At 38.5% G+C, this 18,270-nt stretch overlaps 1 protein-coding gene across 3 annotated transcripts; it reads right to left on the bottom strand.

Moving 5' to 3' along the window:
• Positions 1-5,441: 5,441 nt before the first annotated feature.
• Positions 5,442-17,306, bottom strand: LOC122664471 (uncharacterized protein At2g02148). 3 transcript variants are annotated; one of them, XM_043860296.1, is made up of 8 exons: positions 16,656-17,302; positions 16,230-16,353; positions 15,747-16,088; positions 15,423-15,585; positions 10,604-10,727; positions 10,439-10,504; positions 8,652-8,912; positions 5,442-5,704 (listed from the first exon to the last, which is right to left on the bottom strand). In XM_043860296.1, the coding sequence occupies exons 1-8, from the start codon at positions 16,836-16,838 to the stop codon at positions 5,603-5,605; spliced, it is 1,365 nt and encodes a 454-aa protein (XP_043716231.1). In that variant the 5' UTR covers positions 16,839-17,302; the 3' UTR covers positions 5,442-5,602. The 3 variants fall into 3 exon arrangements, with proteins under 3 accessions (XP_043716231.1, XP_043716233.1, XP_043716234.1); XM_043860298.1 differs by having other exon boundaries at positions 16,230-16,330; positions 16,656-16,817; XM_043860299.1 differs by lacking the exon at positions 8,652-8,912 and having other exon boundaries at positions 16,656-17,306.
• Between the last annotated feature and the right edge of the window lie 964 nt (positions 17,307-18,270).

The following is an 18,270-nucleotide window of genomic DNA, read 5'->3' as shown; positions in this document are numbered from 1 at the left end:
TTCTTCATTCTTCTTCACCCTACCAGCCTGGTTCAGCCCCTACATCTCCCTTCCCCCTCCCCATGCTCAGAGCCAATTAGGGTCAGTTTGGCCCGACGCTGAGGTCAGGTCAAGGTTAGATTTTTCTGGCCTTGAGGCAGGACCTGTCCGAGATTGGGCCTAGCTAAAGGGACTCAGGATTGGGTTTTGTTTTAAAAAACCCGGCCCAACCCGACCTTATTGCAGTCCTTATTCTTTGTATGCCATTGTGGCCCATGTGCCAGTGTGATGGCCAATCACAGCATCAACAGGGAGATTTTTCATATTAAAGGGAGTGGGGCGGTCATTTTGCCTCCCTTCTTCTAGGGCCTGTAGGCACAAGCGCCACAAAGCTGGGTTCTTTTACCCTAACCTATTATAAAAAGTCAGTGAGATTGAAAATGACTCCCAAGTCCACATAGGTTACTAATGAGACTCAATCCAATATTTCAAATCTCCAATATTTGTCCATGCGACTAGCTCTGTGAATCTAACTATCATTGCCATTTTCAATTCTTGTTGGAAGCCCCTTGCCTTCGCCTCTTGTACACAGTTTGCTATTCCAAAATCCATAAAACCTCAAATAAATCTATGTTGTGAACAACCCTAGAAGCTCATCAGACCCTGCTAAACGCGGGAGCCTTGTGCACTGGGTACGACCTTTTAATCATAGAAACTCATCCTGAAATTCCACTACATGGGTCATGGGTTATGGGTCATAGGTTCCAGAAAATAGGGTGATATACATTGGCCAACCTTTATGTCACAGGGAGGGGGTGATGAGTTCAAATCTGAAATAGTAGATGATTGGATAAAACTCTCAAACCGGTAATCCAACGATTAAAATGAGCAAGAGTTAAACGAGGATTTGGCTTTGACTAAAGAAAACAACATTGATTACGAGCATGTCATATAAACTATAGTGTAATAGCAACCATAGAAAAGATACGATGCAAGTCACTACAACTAAAAGAAGTATTAGAAAGAAATGAATAGAAAATGTGTAATAACGCGTTTGCTTGGAGGAATTTCGTCCTCAATCATAGAGACCTTGCAAACCAGATATGTTTAACAAATTTACATGACAGTAAAATCAGATTCATTTCCCTCACAACAAATGTCATGGTTGGTCCATAATTGAAGCGAAAGGTAGCCTTTGCTTTGTAGGTAACCCACCTATCAAGATCTTCCAAATAAATTCCATTAAACTGTTACGAATACGAATTAAATATGGATTTTGACTATCTATTTACATCACTATTGGAGACTAGAGAGTAGAGTCGTGAGTATGTAGAGAACAGTGTTGCAGGCACAATGTCTGCTTTGGATGGTGAAGATTTTGAGAAGACAAAAATTCAAGAAGACAAGAAGGTGATGGGTTGAATCCATTACTGAAATTACATATATTTCCTCATGAAGCTTTGTTTTTTTTTTTTTTTTTTTTTTGTTAAATTATTTGTAATATAAGCGAATTGATAAGAGTATTATTAGTATAAAAAAAAATATTATTCATAAAATATTACTTAATCATGTTTTTATAATTGGACCTAAATGGATCAATTCAAATTATATCCGATCTGAAATAGAAATATTCATATCAACGTCCGATTAGCTTTGAATGGATTTGGATAGCTTTCGGAAACCGATTTTTTTATGCTTAAAATATGAGCAGTGGGCCTGTGGATCTACCTATCCACCAAATTTCAGTCCCTCCTAGTTTAACATGTGGTAGAAATAGGTGAACCACCCAGTGAACCTTTGCCTTTTTCAAGAAAGTGAAAGGAATAGGGAATAGAAGCACTTAAAGGTGTCAATTTGAAGACAACTGCTGATCAATTGGTTGTAGCCTTCCCAGTACAGTGCAGGCTCCTAGGAGTTCATGGGTTCAACTCTCCAATCTTCATCTTATGCCATAAGGCACCCCCTACTCCCCTCCCCTCCCCCCTTCTTCTCTCATGTAGATGTAGTTAAAGTCCCATTGAGCACTTAGATAAGATAGATCAAAAAACAAGTGTCAATTTGAGACCGAAACCGGGAACTGTTCCTGAATCGACCTGCTAAAACCCAGAATCGATCTGTCCCATTACTAAAAAATTCTTCATATTCTAGCAATGTGGGGAATCCTCTCCCTTACTTGAACAAACTTGATATAATCATTGTCAGGGATTCATTTGGCACCCAATTACCTAAAAGTTACTCCGGGGTTCAGCAAAGGTCTGCTTGAGCCTTGAAGCATATAAAGTGATTTTAGTGTCAATTTGAGCCTCATTTCTTCAAATACTGAAAATTTTCTACCCATAATCATTATTAAACTCTAATAATCTCTAGTAAAATATCCCATAAAAATTGGCAAATGTTCATCTAATGGGTCCTTGTGATTACATAAATTAAGCAGCGGTAAAACTGCTTACATTCTGACCCTCCCAGAATCGTAGTGGCGGGAATCTCGTACACTAGGTAAGCCCTTTAATCACGTATTCTTCCTAGAATTGTATCTTTCCCCTTCCCATGCCTTCACTTGTCCAACTTTCTAACTCTTCCATATTTATAAGATGGCTTTTGCGATATAGTAGTAAACGTATAATAACGAGAGCATGATAAAGTTCAAATACTGCATATTATATGACCAAGGGAGAGAAATCTCAATGCCACACCAATGGCTGTCCTGAAAAAAGGTGTCATTCACATAGGACTACATATTAAGAGCAAGAGAGAAAATAATAAAAAAAAAAAGGGTGAATGGTCGCGGTACGTACGTGAGAATTTGTTTGCAGAACGTTGTTCTCTGCTAACCATTGATTTCACCAAGTAGAATCTGAGTCGTTGAACCGCTTCTCCCTCAGTTCACCCAAAACCGTGACAGCCGGTAATTATTTGAAAACCCAATCCCAACCCAACGGATTAATCTCGCGAGGATTATGTTTTTCCGAAATCAAAGGGAGAGTGGGAGAGGTGAGCGGATCCAGATCTCTCTTGGGGATCTCTTTCTTTCTCTCTGCATCTGCTATTGCTTATACGAACAAGGTAAATCTCTCTCTCTCTTGGGCGTACCCATGTATCTTCCTCTTCCGTTTTTACTCTGTCTCCCTGGGCTTTTCCATCCATCTTCCTCTTCCGCTTTTATCGTTGGTTTCATCTTGGCTTTCACCAACTCAGTAAGAATTGGCTTTGATTGGATTGAGAAGCCTCTAGTTTTCACTAATCATGATTTAGAATTGGATGGTGGTCTGAAACGAATGCACAATAGCTTAGGAAACCTAGTTTTGACGTGAACAGTGCAGCAAGATCTGTCTGGACTGGAGTGCTCTCTTTTTCTGATGATTTTGAAAGTTCGTGTGAGGATGATGAAGAGGGGAAAAAAAGGGAGAGGAAAATAAGTTCCAAGAACAGTTAAGAGCATCAGAAGTTGAAGTATGTCTGCTTTTGCTGTTGCATTGGGTTTCTGGGGTTAGTAAAAGAGGGTGGCTGGTTTCATGATTCAAGGTCCATAACTAGAGCTCTGTGTTCAAGAGTTAATGCGAGAATAAAATTCAAGAAATCAAAATTGAATTTTTGCTTGGATGGATCAGGGAACTTCCCTGTTTTCTCAAGCTTGATTGCAAACCCTGCTGATGAAATTGAAATATCATCAAGCTGAGTATTGCAATGTTTACATTACAGATGTTAGACACCGCATGAACATAAAGAGAAAAATTCATAACATTTGGGTTCTCAAGTATAAATTTCTTGAGATACCCATACTAAATAATTAGATCATCCAAGATAATTTGGGATGCTAAGGTGTTGTTAATATTGGACTTCAATCAATTCTCAGTTTTGATATTACTTACACAGCGACAGTGCCATTCTTAAATGATGTGATTTTACTTTTTGACCGAGCTACACAATAATATTAACATTAGGATAAGTCAGAATTGAACAGCTGAAGAGCAGAGAAGATGAGTGAGTTTAACATACTTGATGACACCACAAGTTGAGGGCCTGGTGGTTCTTCACCACCTCCTCCTTCGAAGAATGAACCAGATAAATCTAGGGTAAGGGCTTTGACGGACACTTATCAAAAAAAAAAAAAAAAAAAAAAAGCTTTGACGGACAGGCCATGCCTGCTCCTCTGCTGCTGCTTGATTTTACTAGTGCAAGGTCTAAAAATTCATTCCTTCCATGTTCCATCCTTTCCTAATTAGCTAATGTAAAATCGAATGTCCAAAATAGAATGAAAATAAAGATTAAGAACAAGAATCCAAATGGCGCACTCCACCTTATGGCGTTAACAGCAAATCACCGCTCCATGGGGTCGCACTCCACCTTGTGAGGCAACTTCCAATCGAGGACCTGGCAGAATGAGGGAGAGATTGAGAGGGTTACGGTAGAGGAGAGAGGACAGCATAAATCAAAAAGAGATTGAGAGGGGTAGGGAAGAGGAGGGAAGAGAGAGGAATTGAAATGATATATCTCTGCATATATCGCTGCAATACCATCGCCAATCAGATGGAGAGAGAGAGAGAGAGAGCGCAGAGAAGGGATTGCGGGGAGGGAGATTTCCACCGACTGTCAGGGTGACAGCAAGTCTAACACTAACTAAACAGACTCATACATTTTTACGGTCCAGATTTTTTTGGTGAAATCCACGGTAATGAGAGAAGTACGTTTCCCAAACTAATTCTTAAAAGGACGTATCGCGACCTTTTTGCCATAAAAAAATTCCATGCGAAGAAAACTGCTCTCTGGCGTCATGGGGAAGTTTTTCTCTATTTCTTAAAAATGCTCCAGAATTTTTAATTTCAATATAACCTGCAAAAGCACAACCAATAGCCCAAAATAATGGACAAGGTACATCCTACAACAGCATAACCAACAATCTAGAGCTTATGGCTATGAGTAGAATTTAGTATCACAAGATTTCTAAAAAATCAAAGTGCATGTTTGCATAGCTTATTGAGCTTCTGCTTCTGCTTCTGGAACCAGGAGTTGGCCTTTTGGATATAGCCAAAAGGTGGGACCAATAAGATATAAAGCATAGAGACAGCAAAGACTGAATGCTCTTAATTTTTGAGTGTCCAACCATATATTGCTCGATATATGCTTTCACAAATAACAGATTTCTTCTTGCCTCTTCTTTTCCTATGGGCTAAACTCTTCTTTTGCTCAGTGACATCTTTCTTTTTTTAATTTTAATTTTTCCATTATGCAATCTGTCCCGAAATGCAAGCTTCAATTTGAGGTACAGACTTTCATTATTGAAGACATCTGGATCAGATCTTTTAACTCATCAGGTTCTAATGAATCCAAATTCACCATAGCACAATTATAGCTGTATTTCATGAAAATGCTAAAAGACAGATTGTAGAAGCAGGAGACGTTTGAAGTTAAAACAATTAACTCATATCATGCAATATATAAAGAAATATAAACAGTAAACCATGTAAATATAAGATAATTTAATAATTAGAATGAAAAATGGAAAATCTAACCCTATAAAACTACAAACTGTGTGACATGACTGTACACATATTTTGAACCACATCAATATTTACAGCAAGAAGGGGAAAACCTAGCAACATTAAACAGCAGCAAAGTGAGGCCATCATATTCCTAATCTCTTTCCACCACATTCTGAGCAAAACTTGGATGTCTCTCTCAAATAAGGAGCCCCACATTCGTCACAGAACTTTGCAGGGCTTGTTGGCTAGAAAACAAACACCAGAAGTGTGTCAATGATGTTTCTTTGTGAGCTGTCTCTAAACAAAATTATGAAAAACAAAGCAACTAAGTTCTAACAGCAGTCCATGCAAAAAATGAAAAAAAGAGAGATAGATATTCACTACCCAAGAACAAAAGAAACATCCATAAAGCACCAAATTTAATAGCACTTCAAAGATTAGACGACTGAAGGCGATAAAGGATCTTTTTGGTTCATAAAAGGATACTGTCAGAGTTTTACAAAAATAAATCATGCCACACCATGAAACTGTTCAAACATCAAATTATTGACGCAGCATTGCTTTCTTGTAAAGCAACAGATTCATGACACTCATTAATACAATGAAGCAAGGATTTAGAGAGTTGGTTGATCTTCGACAAGTATTTCTGCAATTTTAGAGCATGAAGCGGAAGAACAAAAAACCCTTCTCTATGTTCATAGACAACCAATCCATTTTCAAACACACTTGGGAAGCTAGCCCAAGAGACCGTTGTTTGGTATAATGGCTCCCATTTTCAGTCACTATCTTGATTTACAATGACTACCTCTTTTGGACAACGGTGTGCAAGTGGCGAATCTCTTGGTTTCCATTTTAAACAAACGAACAGACCAGGGCCTAACTATGATATATTGGGGTCTGCAACATTAAGGAGAAGACTGAAAGATATAAAGATCATTTAATATTGCAGTTCTTGGAGTTTCTGCTGAATGCAATTCAGGAACCTCTGTGGACTATAGCCTGTTAACATCTAGATAATTTTTCTCCCAAGTTAATCAAAGATTAGGAAATGGAGGGTTTCGCTTCTGTACACTATTAAATGTTTCATAAACATTTGCTTTCTTTCGAAAGGTATAACACTTGAATTTTCTCTTCCATTCCATGTTCCCAAAACGGATCCTATCAATTATTTCACATTTTCTATGAACATATCTATTTCAGGTATTCAGGGAATCCTCCTTACTAGACAAAATACTTGTCGATCTGATCCCTGATCATGATCATCCGATCTCACCTAGGATCGGTTCTTAAAAATTGCCAATAAATCTGAAAACACATTAACATCCATAGCTTACCCTCTTTGCTTTGTTACCTGTACTTCTCTTCACCAAATACCAAGTCCCAACCCCAACTCCATCTTCTCTTTCTTCTTCTTCGTCTTCTTGCTTGTGTCCATCCCTGATCATTAGTTGCATACCATCTTCACGCTTCCTAGGAAACTTTGAACTTCTCTTCGTCTATTCTGGGAAGAATTAGACACCTGTAGCTCATCCTTTTTGTCTTGACGACAACAGAAAACTGGCTGGAGCTATTAACATGCACCACAGAGAAGCTTAACAGGAGCACTTCTTTGCTCTCTGATTCTTCATAGCATAGCTGGAACACATCTCAGTAGATTTCATATATGTTGCTTAACGGATCCCTGATTTTTGCAGGGATCGGGCAGATCTAGGCAAAATGATGAGCATCCTTGAACTTTGCAGCATGGGCAGCTTGGATCTGAGAGAAATGACCCAAAATCGACTGCAAATCCTCTTGCTTCATCTTTCCCCTCTTTTTAAAAGTTCTGATCCAAAGCACGTTAGATCAGCCAATCTGCCCCATCCCTCAAACACATATATGTATTGGTCAAAAAAATTGTATTGGCGACTGCAATCTGCCATACTTAAAGCCATGCAAAGAAGTATGCATTGGAGACAACTTGATTACAGCGCACTGCGCATTCCATATCCAGATACATCAATATAACAAAATGGAATGTATCCTATAGGTTATTTATATCAAATACAACTTGCAGGTATCAAATTCGCTTGCACACATTATATTATATGTTTATACCAAATCTAATTGAATTTTCTAGGTTGATCTTATCTAGACCTGGTTCCACCTACACATTTTAACCAACCACTAACCTGCTTACCTACACAACGGAACATGTTGACAGGATATAAGCGTTTACAGACATTATAATATCTTGATGCATATACATTTTCATCTAAATATATCTCCATCTATTTTATACATGTAGAAGAACTTCAAATTTGTCTTTCCTAGGTTGTAGCTGCTACTGCATATTCTCAGATGTTTCATGCTGATCAGATACATGAAATCCCCCCCCCCCCAAAAAAAAAGGATCTTTAGCTTCTTTTTGAGATATAATTCAGATGCAAGCTCCCAATGACCAAGGACATAGCTCAACCACAGGGAATCACCAAGTGTTCCCTTGAAAATTTGGGACTACAACCACTGAATCCAAGGAGCTTTTCAGCCAAAAAGACCTAGATTTTAATAGAAAATGCTAAGAACTAAAAAACAGGAACGTTCCATTAACCTAAAACCTAATCCTTCTACTTTTTGCCAAGAAATACGTCCATGAAATGGTAGCCAAGGACCATTCTTTTAAAGATTGACTAGTTACCTAACTAATAGACTCACAAAACCCACTGGAGATGTTAACTAGATGGAACAATCAGAAAAAAATTTAGGACACCAAACCATTTATCCATGTGGAGGGAGAGAGAGCATGACAGACAGTCCATCTCATATCTGAACCTCTGGATCACCAATTTGTACACAAAAAACATGTGTTTGCGTGAGAGTATGCATGTGCACAGGTAAGAGAAGAATCAACATCATCTTACAAAAATACAACAGAGAAGACAAGATTAGCTTGGGAAACTGCTAACTACAAATGGCCAAACAATGTCATTCAAAATACAGAATGAATAAGGATGCTTTTAAAGGAAAGAGATGCTATTTTAAGATAAACTAAAAAAGAAAGAGAAAATGAGGTAACCTAGTCCTAGTACATTGCAACATGACTTTTCCAGAATCTCTAAAATAGAATTCCAATTCCAGCCAAGTGGAAGTGGCAAGGGTTAAAAAAAAATCCATGTAAAATCAAAACAAAAATTCATTCAAAGGAACACTCACCAGTACATGCAAGCGCCCTCCAACATGGCCTCCAGTGAGGGGTTGCAAGCAAGACATGTGTTGTGCCATAGTTGGTGATTGAAGGCCATGAGAAATCTCAGGAATATGTGACGAAGGTCCACACGGATGCGGATGAGAGAAATGCATCACATGTTGATTATGATGAATGGGTTGACTATGAGGTTGGAGTGGATGAAACTGGGTTTGATGTGGGAGTTGTTGTATGTGATGTTTGGATTGAGGAGGCTGCTGATTCTGCGGCTGCCAATAAGAAAAAGAATATTAAGGCCCAATATTATGTGGGTGATTTTGAAGTTATATCTCTGTAACATATGGCTTAAGCACCATCCAGTTACCAAAGTGACAAACGCATTGCACATGGGCAAGCCAACATATATGTGTTTAGGACTAGTACCAAAACTTTGGACTGGCCCTTCCCAGCCCATAAAGAGAAGAATGGGTGAGGGGCTCAATATCTCTGAAGTTTAGGATAGTTAAAGTTAGGGCTAAACCTGCCCAAAACAAAATGAAGTTCTAAGAGCATCTATTTATTTTCTGAAAAACCAAAGTTAGGGCTAAACCTGCCCAAAACAAAATGAAGGTCTAAGAGCATCCATTTATTTTCTTAAAAACCATTCACTAAATTTATATACTCTTAAACAGCTTTGGACTTATGAAGGAAACTTTTTCTTTTAAAGCAATTTTCCCATAAGGGGGTTTTCAGTATTTCTGTAAACATTTAAAGCCCTGAAAATTGTTGGATCTTTAATATATGATTTTCTTTAAACCACATTATGCATCCAAATCCTATATAACAACCACATTCAGAGGGCTGGTCCTTAAATCCAACTTCTCCCAATCATCATCTCCCAAGTCATCACATTTATGGATTGAGGGAACTGCCCTCTGATGCTTGTTATGATTTATGAATGCATTTCAACCCATAAATCTTTCCACTTAAGCAGCTACCAACAAATATTATTCCAGAATCAAATATTCAAAGTTCAAACCAGCATATTCAAGCCACATCTGAACCATCTTCATAGACCAAATTGAAGGCAGTTTAATCCAAACAAAGAAAAGATACAGAGTTTTGGTCCTCTTTGTCAGAAATTATATTGCACCTTCAGTTTTTCAATAGCATTGAGTGGCCAATCCCCTAGTGTTGACTGTTGGCAGACATTTTTTTTTTTTTTTTTTTTTTTTTTGGGGGGGGGGGGGGGGGCAAGTACCCAAGAAGTTGACCACCATGTTCAGATGTCTAATGAATATCAAAGTACCCCCAAGAAGTTGAATGAAATCTATGGTCTAATGAGATCAATAGCTATTGAACCCAATAAAGTCACCTTCCTCTACAAAATAAAACCCAGCCTAATAAAAGATGCTTCTGTTTTTCAAAAGTTATTGATTTTTTCCATTCTTCAGATTTAAAATCTAAAAACAAACTGCCAGCGTTCTCCCTCTACCAAGGAACATATTTTCTTTTTTTTTACAAGGTTTCTTAAGTCTGTTGACAATTTTCTTTCTACAATAAGGCCAGGGAAACCACAATTCCTGTCTGGCTGTCCATAATTTCCTTTTAAAAAACAGTATCTCAGCTGTCTTGATGATGTGCCCTTGCAATAACTAAAAGGTCAAAAAGGCAAGTGAAAGCACAATGACTGCGTTGCGGTGGAAAAGAAACCTATAGGAATAATGTCCTAGTTTTTCCTTATAACTAAAAGGATTCAGATAGTTGAAAAAAAATACATCAACAGGGAAGAATGAAGTTATAGAGAAGTTCATACTTCATTAAGAGGGCGGAACCCTGGGGCTGTAGCCATTGCACAAGAATTATCCGCACTAGAGAATGCCTGATTGCATTCAGTCATAGGACAAAAACTCAGCATCCTCCATAAAAGTAGTCAAAGAAACCAAATAAATTTGCATGTAAAAGGGTGCTTCAAGCTTACTGGCAAACCAGGAATGTTGGACACAGAATGTGATGCAACACGTCTATACTTATGTCTGGGTGAATAGAACTTATAGTCTCGAGCTGAGACAGCTACTTCCTCCCGACCTGTCAACCTTTTGAACCTGGATTACAAGAAAATGTTGTCACACATAAAGTATAACAGACGTTTATATTCAAATGGAATCAAGATACGACAGTGTATTAATAACTAGACTATGAAGAACAATCAATTTACTAAAATACAAACCATAGTATGCAATCCAACAGCCAGCCATAGTATGAGAATCAGCATGCTCCTACGCACCACTGAGTATGAGAAAACAAGATAGTATTGTGCAGAAAAGATGTACAAGTACCATAATGGAATTCATGGAATGCATCAAGGTTTATCCCTTCACAATCAGGAATTTCAACAATAACGTCTTGATGGCTTCCCACCCAAAATCCCAAGCTTCAGAGTGGAGAGGCCCTCCGAGGGTCATAAACCCAAGCAAACAAACACTACCGGACCGACGTGGGACTAACCCCTCCCCAATTCCTGGCCATGTAGCTGCACTCACTGCATGTCTGCATCACGTCTAAGACACTATGCATTAATATGAAGAGTGAAACCATTCTCTCAGGCCCAATATTAGACCCAGATAGTCAATTAGTCGGTGGGCCTAAAGGATCACATAGGTTGTATCAATTGAAAGGTGGGTCCTAGTTTTCTATGTGATCCATGTGTATTGTTCTTGTGTCTGTAAGCTTTCTCAAGCATAATGAACTCATACAAACTTGCTCCTTCAACCAGTTCCAAATTATCCTTGAAATAATCTCAAAAAACCAACCATATTACAGATCAATAGATTGTTTAGCCTGCAGGTGCTGTCCCACATAGTCTATTGACCTTTCAATTGTACCTATTATTGTGTCAACTAACGGAAGGTACCGTATCCTAGGGTATGGAAGAGGCGGTTGCGATGAGATCGATCCACTACTACTGCCACCAGGCTATTGAACTACCATTGGCGTGTATGGCTGGGTTGGGACTATGAATATGTCGTCCACAAAACCTGACCCAGTTCTCTGACTGTTAAACTCATGTGCAGAGTGTACTGACTACAGCTGCCCAAACTTATCATAGCCACTATTATTCGGAACCAGTGCTCTCATGGCCATATTCATAGTCATACTGAGGCTGAGATGCATGCCATGAGTAGACCCACGACTGATGCTCACTAGTAGCAAATTTGATGTTGGATGAAGCTTCTTTGTGCGGTCCGACGAATTTTCGGTGGAAAATGGGATCAAAACCATGCAAATTGGGTTTTCAGGGGGTTCTTTGTCGAGACCAGCGAGAGTAACGAGATCTCGACTGGTCTCGGTCGAGATCTGCACATTTTATATGGGCCAGGAACTTTAGTGAACCAAGATCTCGGTCGAACCGAGATCTCAGCCGAGATAATGTAAACCAACCATTTCGCCACTCATCTTGTCTCACCTTTCCAAAAAAGCGAGATCTTGCTAAGTTCTTGTTCCATGATTTAAAGATTCTTGAACATTGGCTGGGGTAAAGGGTTGTGGATCACCGTAGGCCGTGACCTCTACCAATTAATGTGATTCTCTAACCTGGAAATCAGATTTAAGGCTATGTTTGGAAGCGGAAAAAAATAAAATAAAATAAAAATTACATAATAGGACAAAAATCATTATGACACTAATGATGAGTTAATGTGTCTGTCTCTCTCCTCTTCAAAAAATTTCAAAAATTTTTCTCATCTTTTCTTGGCTTCCAAAACACAGCCTAAGAGAACAAACCCACAGGACAGAATAGCAGTGTAATAAGAGATCAGAAATTAAGAGCTTTAAACCAACAAACATTGAGAACCCAGATATTCCCAAAACTGGTCGAAGGTAGACCATAGTTGTCATGGCATCGCCATGGCGTCCTGGCGCTGGAGAAATGGCCATATCGACCAACGCCATGGCGTCCCTGTTTCCCTAATCTCCTATTTTAGCCTTGCTCTCACCATTTGCTTGCTAGCAGAATTTTGGGGCTATTTCTCGTAGGTCTGGGCGATTCATCCTTCCAAACCTTTGGCTCAGCCCCTTTCAATATTGAGGCTCCATCGCACATCAGACCAGCACCTCCATTACTACCGTCAGATTTGGTTCAGTTCCATCGATCTCTTGGTTGCAAGTTCTTTCAATTAGATTCTTGGTGCCCTTGAGAGAACAGGTTGTGGCGACTCTTGCCTGAAGCTTCGTATCGATTGGGTTCTTACGAGGAAGGCCCACCTTCGAAATAACTTCCATTCTGCCACTGGGTTATGGTTCCTTCTTTGGCTGAGGAGTCGTGAAGTTGAAGAAGACTGAATTCTTTTGTTTTTTGTTTCTCGATTTCTTATCTATTAAACCCATTTTCCTTAGTTCCCAACATTACTCTTTTCTTTTACTTTTATTCCCACCATCTATTATTTTCCATTTTGTTCCAAGTATACCCTTTACCCATCAAATGTGCTATCCCACTTCCTGGTTTATTTTCTTTATTAAATTGATTTCCATTAATTACAGTTCTGCCACTGCTTTACAACTTCAGATTAATTACAATTCTGCCATTGCTCTTAGAAATCTTGATTTATCTACTAGTTTGCCATTCAACTTTGCCATTCAACTTTGGATTTAATTACAATTCTGCCATGGTCGACATGATCGCCATGGCGCGACATGTCGATATATCGATCAGACACCCCTCCACGTACTCGGATCGCCGTGACAACTATGAGGTAGACACAATACTACCCAAAATATTCCCAAAATCGCAAACAGAACCAATGGTTAGATTAGAAGAAAAAGGGGTGAACAGAAAAATAATAAAAGAAACTTGAATATCTTCAGATCAACACAAATGGCTTTCAAGTTCCGATTGATAAAAGGTAAGGTAGAAGGAAGAAAACTCACCAAATTTGGGTTCAATCATTGAAGCTACTGTTGTAGGGTTGAAGTTATTGTTACAACAGTAACAATTTGAAAACAGAATCGAAGAGGAAAACCAGGACCGGAAACTGCTGTAACTGGGCAGAATCTTCAATAGAAGTGGATCGAATACCCCTTTAGCAACAGTATGGAAGGTTTTATAGGTCTTATTCTACTACCAAACAGCAGTCCAAGAAGTACCAGAAACTTCCCACTCAGGTTCTAGGAATGCAGAAAATAGAAGACAATGGAAAAAGGAAGAAGGAAAGAAGAGGGGGATATGACCAGGTTATCACCACCTCTGACCTGCGATTGGATTCACCACCAATCGCTCCTTTGCTTCACCACCAGGGGGCTGCTGATTCACCACAGTAGCAAGCAACTTCATTATGAAGAAGACAAAGAGAATAGCCAAAATCGTGGAGCTTTTTCTCCCTTGTTTCCAGATATAATTTTTATTTTTAGATAGGTAGGGCCCAAGGAGAGTTGAACACATGAACTCTTAATTGTGAGGTGTTGGTCCTTTCCAATTGAGCAACCCCCTTGGGGTTATATTATAATATTAGATGGCTGAATACAAAATTTAGTAACTCTCCATGTGTAGTTGAGTACTTGACTTACAAGCAACCCAAAATTAGTAACCCTTCTAAAAGGGAGATCTAATGACTACAACATAAACAATGAAGAACCAAAATAGAAACTATTTGTAGCTATTGACTACAACTAAGCAGCTATTGCAAAAAATAGAAACTAGTGTTAGAAATAAAAACTAAGCAAAACAGCAACTTCTAGAAGATATTCCAGCCACTTTTCTTCATACCAGGGCCCACATGTGACTTCTAGAAGCTAAACCAAGACCACCCCGCAAGATAGAACCAAACCCACAACCATGGTCACTGTTGGGCCATCTTTCTCCTACACTCATACTGCTTGAGCTCTAAATCAAATAGTTTCTATCTTGTAAGTTACTAAATCTGGTACTTCCAACTCGGGTTCTGACTTTTTATTTTGTGTTTCACTTTCCTAATTCTAGAAGGGTTTTATATCTTTGAATAGGACTGCCGGATCTCAGTCAAACTTTTTCAGTTTGTTCTCTATACCTAATAGACTATTGGACCAGAACTTGGACCCCATCTGATCTGTTTTGATTGAATTATTTGAACTTCTCTTTTGCTGGTTTTGGTTCCTACCCTGCGATACTGGAAAAATATCAACTTTGCCAACCCTAGACCTGTAAGGTAACTTAGAACCCCTTCATCAAAGGGTCCAATAGCAACCTTAGCCCATTTACCATGCCACAGGCTACTAACAAGTTGACTTTGTTAGCCCATCCTGCATCACAGGTTAAAAGGGGGAGGTTGAAGAAATTTTATATTCATGAAAGACAGCAGTGGGCACCTCTGGAATTTACATAACTCAATTAACAATCTTTATATCAAAGAATGGTCAGAAAGATCATAAAAAGAAATGTTTATGACTACTCATCTTCTGGAAAAAGAGGGGGGGGGGGGGGGCGTGCATATAAAGAGAAAGAACTTCAAAGAAAGAGTTCTATGAAGCTCCTTATGAGAACTAATACAGGTCAACATGGAATGGTTCTCAAAAGCTGGATCATGCAAATTTGTTTACTGAATTGTATTAATGAGCATAACCTAACCCCCGATCCAAGATCATCGCTAAAATGATTCAAGCAAAACCAAACTCCTATCCGTATAGATTTAACTTTTACACACACCCCCCCCCCCCTTGGGGAACTGCAAAAGGTGATGACAAGCATGATTTATTCACCAGCAATAATAAACATGACAGTAAGGCCCAAACTACACAACATACAGAAAAAAAGGGAAGTTTCCACTTACCATTCTGCGTCCTCAGTAAGCAAACTATTTGGCTTTTCAACAATCATTAAACCATTGACTACAACAAAACGAACCCGCTTCTCTTCTTGTATTACTAGTTCGGGAAATCTCGTCCTTGTCTCAAGAGATGTTGCCAATTCCCTTCTTTTAAATGTACAGTGTCCTATATAGGAAAATATCATGATACAATCCTATAGGTAAATAATATGACAAGAAGACATAAAAGGAAACAACTAGTAGAGCATAACAATTCCCAGAATCATAAACCAAAAGATTTTCCTTTTATCCTTTACATTGGCATCACAAGCATGGACATTTCAATACCTTTCCTCGGAAATTTTCTGGCTAGCCTTCTATACAAACCACCAGCTGCTTCAAGGGCAACCCCAATGTTCTTCTCACGAATGCCATCCAAGGAAGTAAGTCTCATATTCACATCATTAACTAACGTCTCATACAAATTGGCCACATACATCAAGGGCAAGACAAACCTTGAATCGCCCTCATATTGGACTTCTCTATGCTTCCTCTTGTTTAGTTTATCTTGGCCTGATTGGGCACCATATTCTGACTCAGAATCGGCCACTTCTATGACATGCTCACTGATAAAATGATCCACGATTATTTGTAAAAATCTAGCTCTTGCTGTTTCAATTGGTACAACATCTGGTTCAACGTTCAAAACTACTTAGTCAGACTCACTCAACATGGGAAAAGTATGAAATAATCAACATATCTACAGAAATCTCCCAAAGCGAATCATTGAGTAGTTTATATCAAACATACAAAACAGAAATTGCAAATCACCTTCACTTGTCAAAACATCATACGTTGGCCTTGAAGACCCACTATTTTCGAGACCAGAGCGATCTTCTTCCACTCCAACACCATGAAGCGTTAAAGAACTCCTATAAGATTCATGCATGCAATCCTGATAAAATACAAACCCCCATAAAGGCAAGCAAACACTTCCTTTCCCTTATTAAAGCAAGCCCATTAACCAGACTTCAAATTACAGCCATTATACCCAACCAAGGCCCAAAAATACACATCTAATAAATAAAAATACTTGGTTCAAATTTTAAAAACTTTTGCCACCCAAAAATTTAAAAAGCACTAGAAAGTGATAAAATCCAGCAAAATGATTTGTTTCCAGTTCAATTGAGAGTAATTCGAGTTTAACTAATCATAAAAGAAGGTATAAACAGGAAAAGCTCAAAGAATCAAACTTACAACTGAATTGGACCCATCGTCGTTCTCCAAGCTATCTTCTGTCACTGCATCACGATCCACGTCACTAATCCCATCAATCTCCCCTGGCCTACCATCTACAGTGTTAAGATCGTGCAAGGAGCTTCCAATAAACGAATTCGCAGACCTCAGGTTGTAGTGCGACCCAGGGACCCTAGTTCCCATCACTCAAAACGAACGACCCCCAAAGCCCTAGAAACAAATTAAAGCTTACAAAAACTATTTCAAAACCCCAAGAAATCGCGAATCAGTGACCGAAATTTGATTCCCATGATTTCTTCTTCATCCTCCTCTGAGGAATTCAAGTCTTGTACACTGTGAAGTCTAAGAGAAGCCCTGAAATGCTTGAATGTTATGTTCTCATGGAAGATTTTTCAGTTAATTTCCCGCTTTAAGTTTGAAAACCGAGAAGAGGAAAAGGAACACAAAAAACCTAACAAATATGTTTCGTTCGGTTTTAGCGCGGCAAGCGAAGGATACAGAGAGAGAGAGAGAGTGTGTGTGTGTGTGTGTGTGTTCTGAGAGTTCCAAACCTGTGAGGTTCTGACCGTACCTGAGCTTTTTGTCTTCCAAAACCAGTTTCCAAGCCTCTCTACGACATCCACACCTGCTTCCAAGCCGGCAACCCTAAATTGGTTTAAATAGTAAGATGTCAATTTACTATAACGCCCTTACCATAACACAATAACACAGTCCTTTAATTCAAATCCCTTTTACGTGTGTCACAAAAACAAAAAATCCCTTTCATGTGTGTCACAGTGTCCGCATAATTAGTAAATTTGGATTAGAAAATTATGTGGAAAAAAATTTGGTAGAAGGAAGAAAAATAATTCAAATAATTGTTTTACTAATTTAAGAATTCAGCCAGCAATTTGCCAAAAAAAAAAAATAGAAATTCAGATACGAAATGACGAATTGAATCGGGAATTATTTATTTATCTTAAAAAATAATCAAAAATACTATATATTTATTTTTAGATATTATCGATTTCATATTATCAAATTATTTGTATAATATGCACATTAAGTATCAAATTTTCTCTAGGGCTTTAATATCAAAAAAATTGTCATGGATGAGGCCTCAAGGAATGCCACGAACTATGCTTACATAATAGAAATAGAGTCACAAGTCGGTTTCATGAACTTCCAAGAGATCCCCCACCTTTAAGCAGAAAGGCTATCTCGATTGAGACTTTCTACTTTCAAGACATCGAGCATAATCGGAGTTTAAATATCTGATCACTTCCAACTGATCAAATCCTATATACAAAAGCATGTAATTCTTAGTTCCCCGAAGATATCTCATTACCTTTCAGTAAATATTTGTCCTATATACATAATTAATGTTTGGGTGAGTGCAAGTCACTGTATACATAAGGTTCTCTATAGCTGAATAGTAAGGAATATCTGTCATATGCGCTCATTTAGAACATTCTGCGGGCACCAACTCAAATTAAATTTGTCACCTTTGATGATAAGAGCAACACTTGACCAACATTCTTCATACCATACCTCTCAAAGACTCTATGAATATAGGTTTTTCAGTGATAGTCAAAGTAATCGACAAAATCTATCGCGATAAGTCTATGCCAATGTC

The sequence above is a fragment of the Telopea speciosissima genome, chromosome 6 (genome assembly GCF_018873765.1).
Source record: "Telopea speciosissima isolate NSW1024214 ecotype Mountain lineage chromosome 6, Tspe_v1, whole genome shotgun sequence".
NCBI lineage: Eukaryota > Viridiplantae > Streptophyta > Magnoliopsida > Proteales > Proteaceae > Telopea > Telopea speciosissima.
This window is presented reverse-complemented; position numbering and strand designations above follow the sequence as displayed.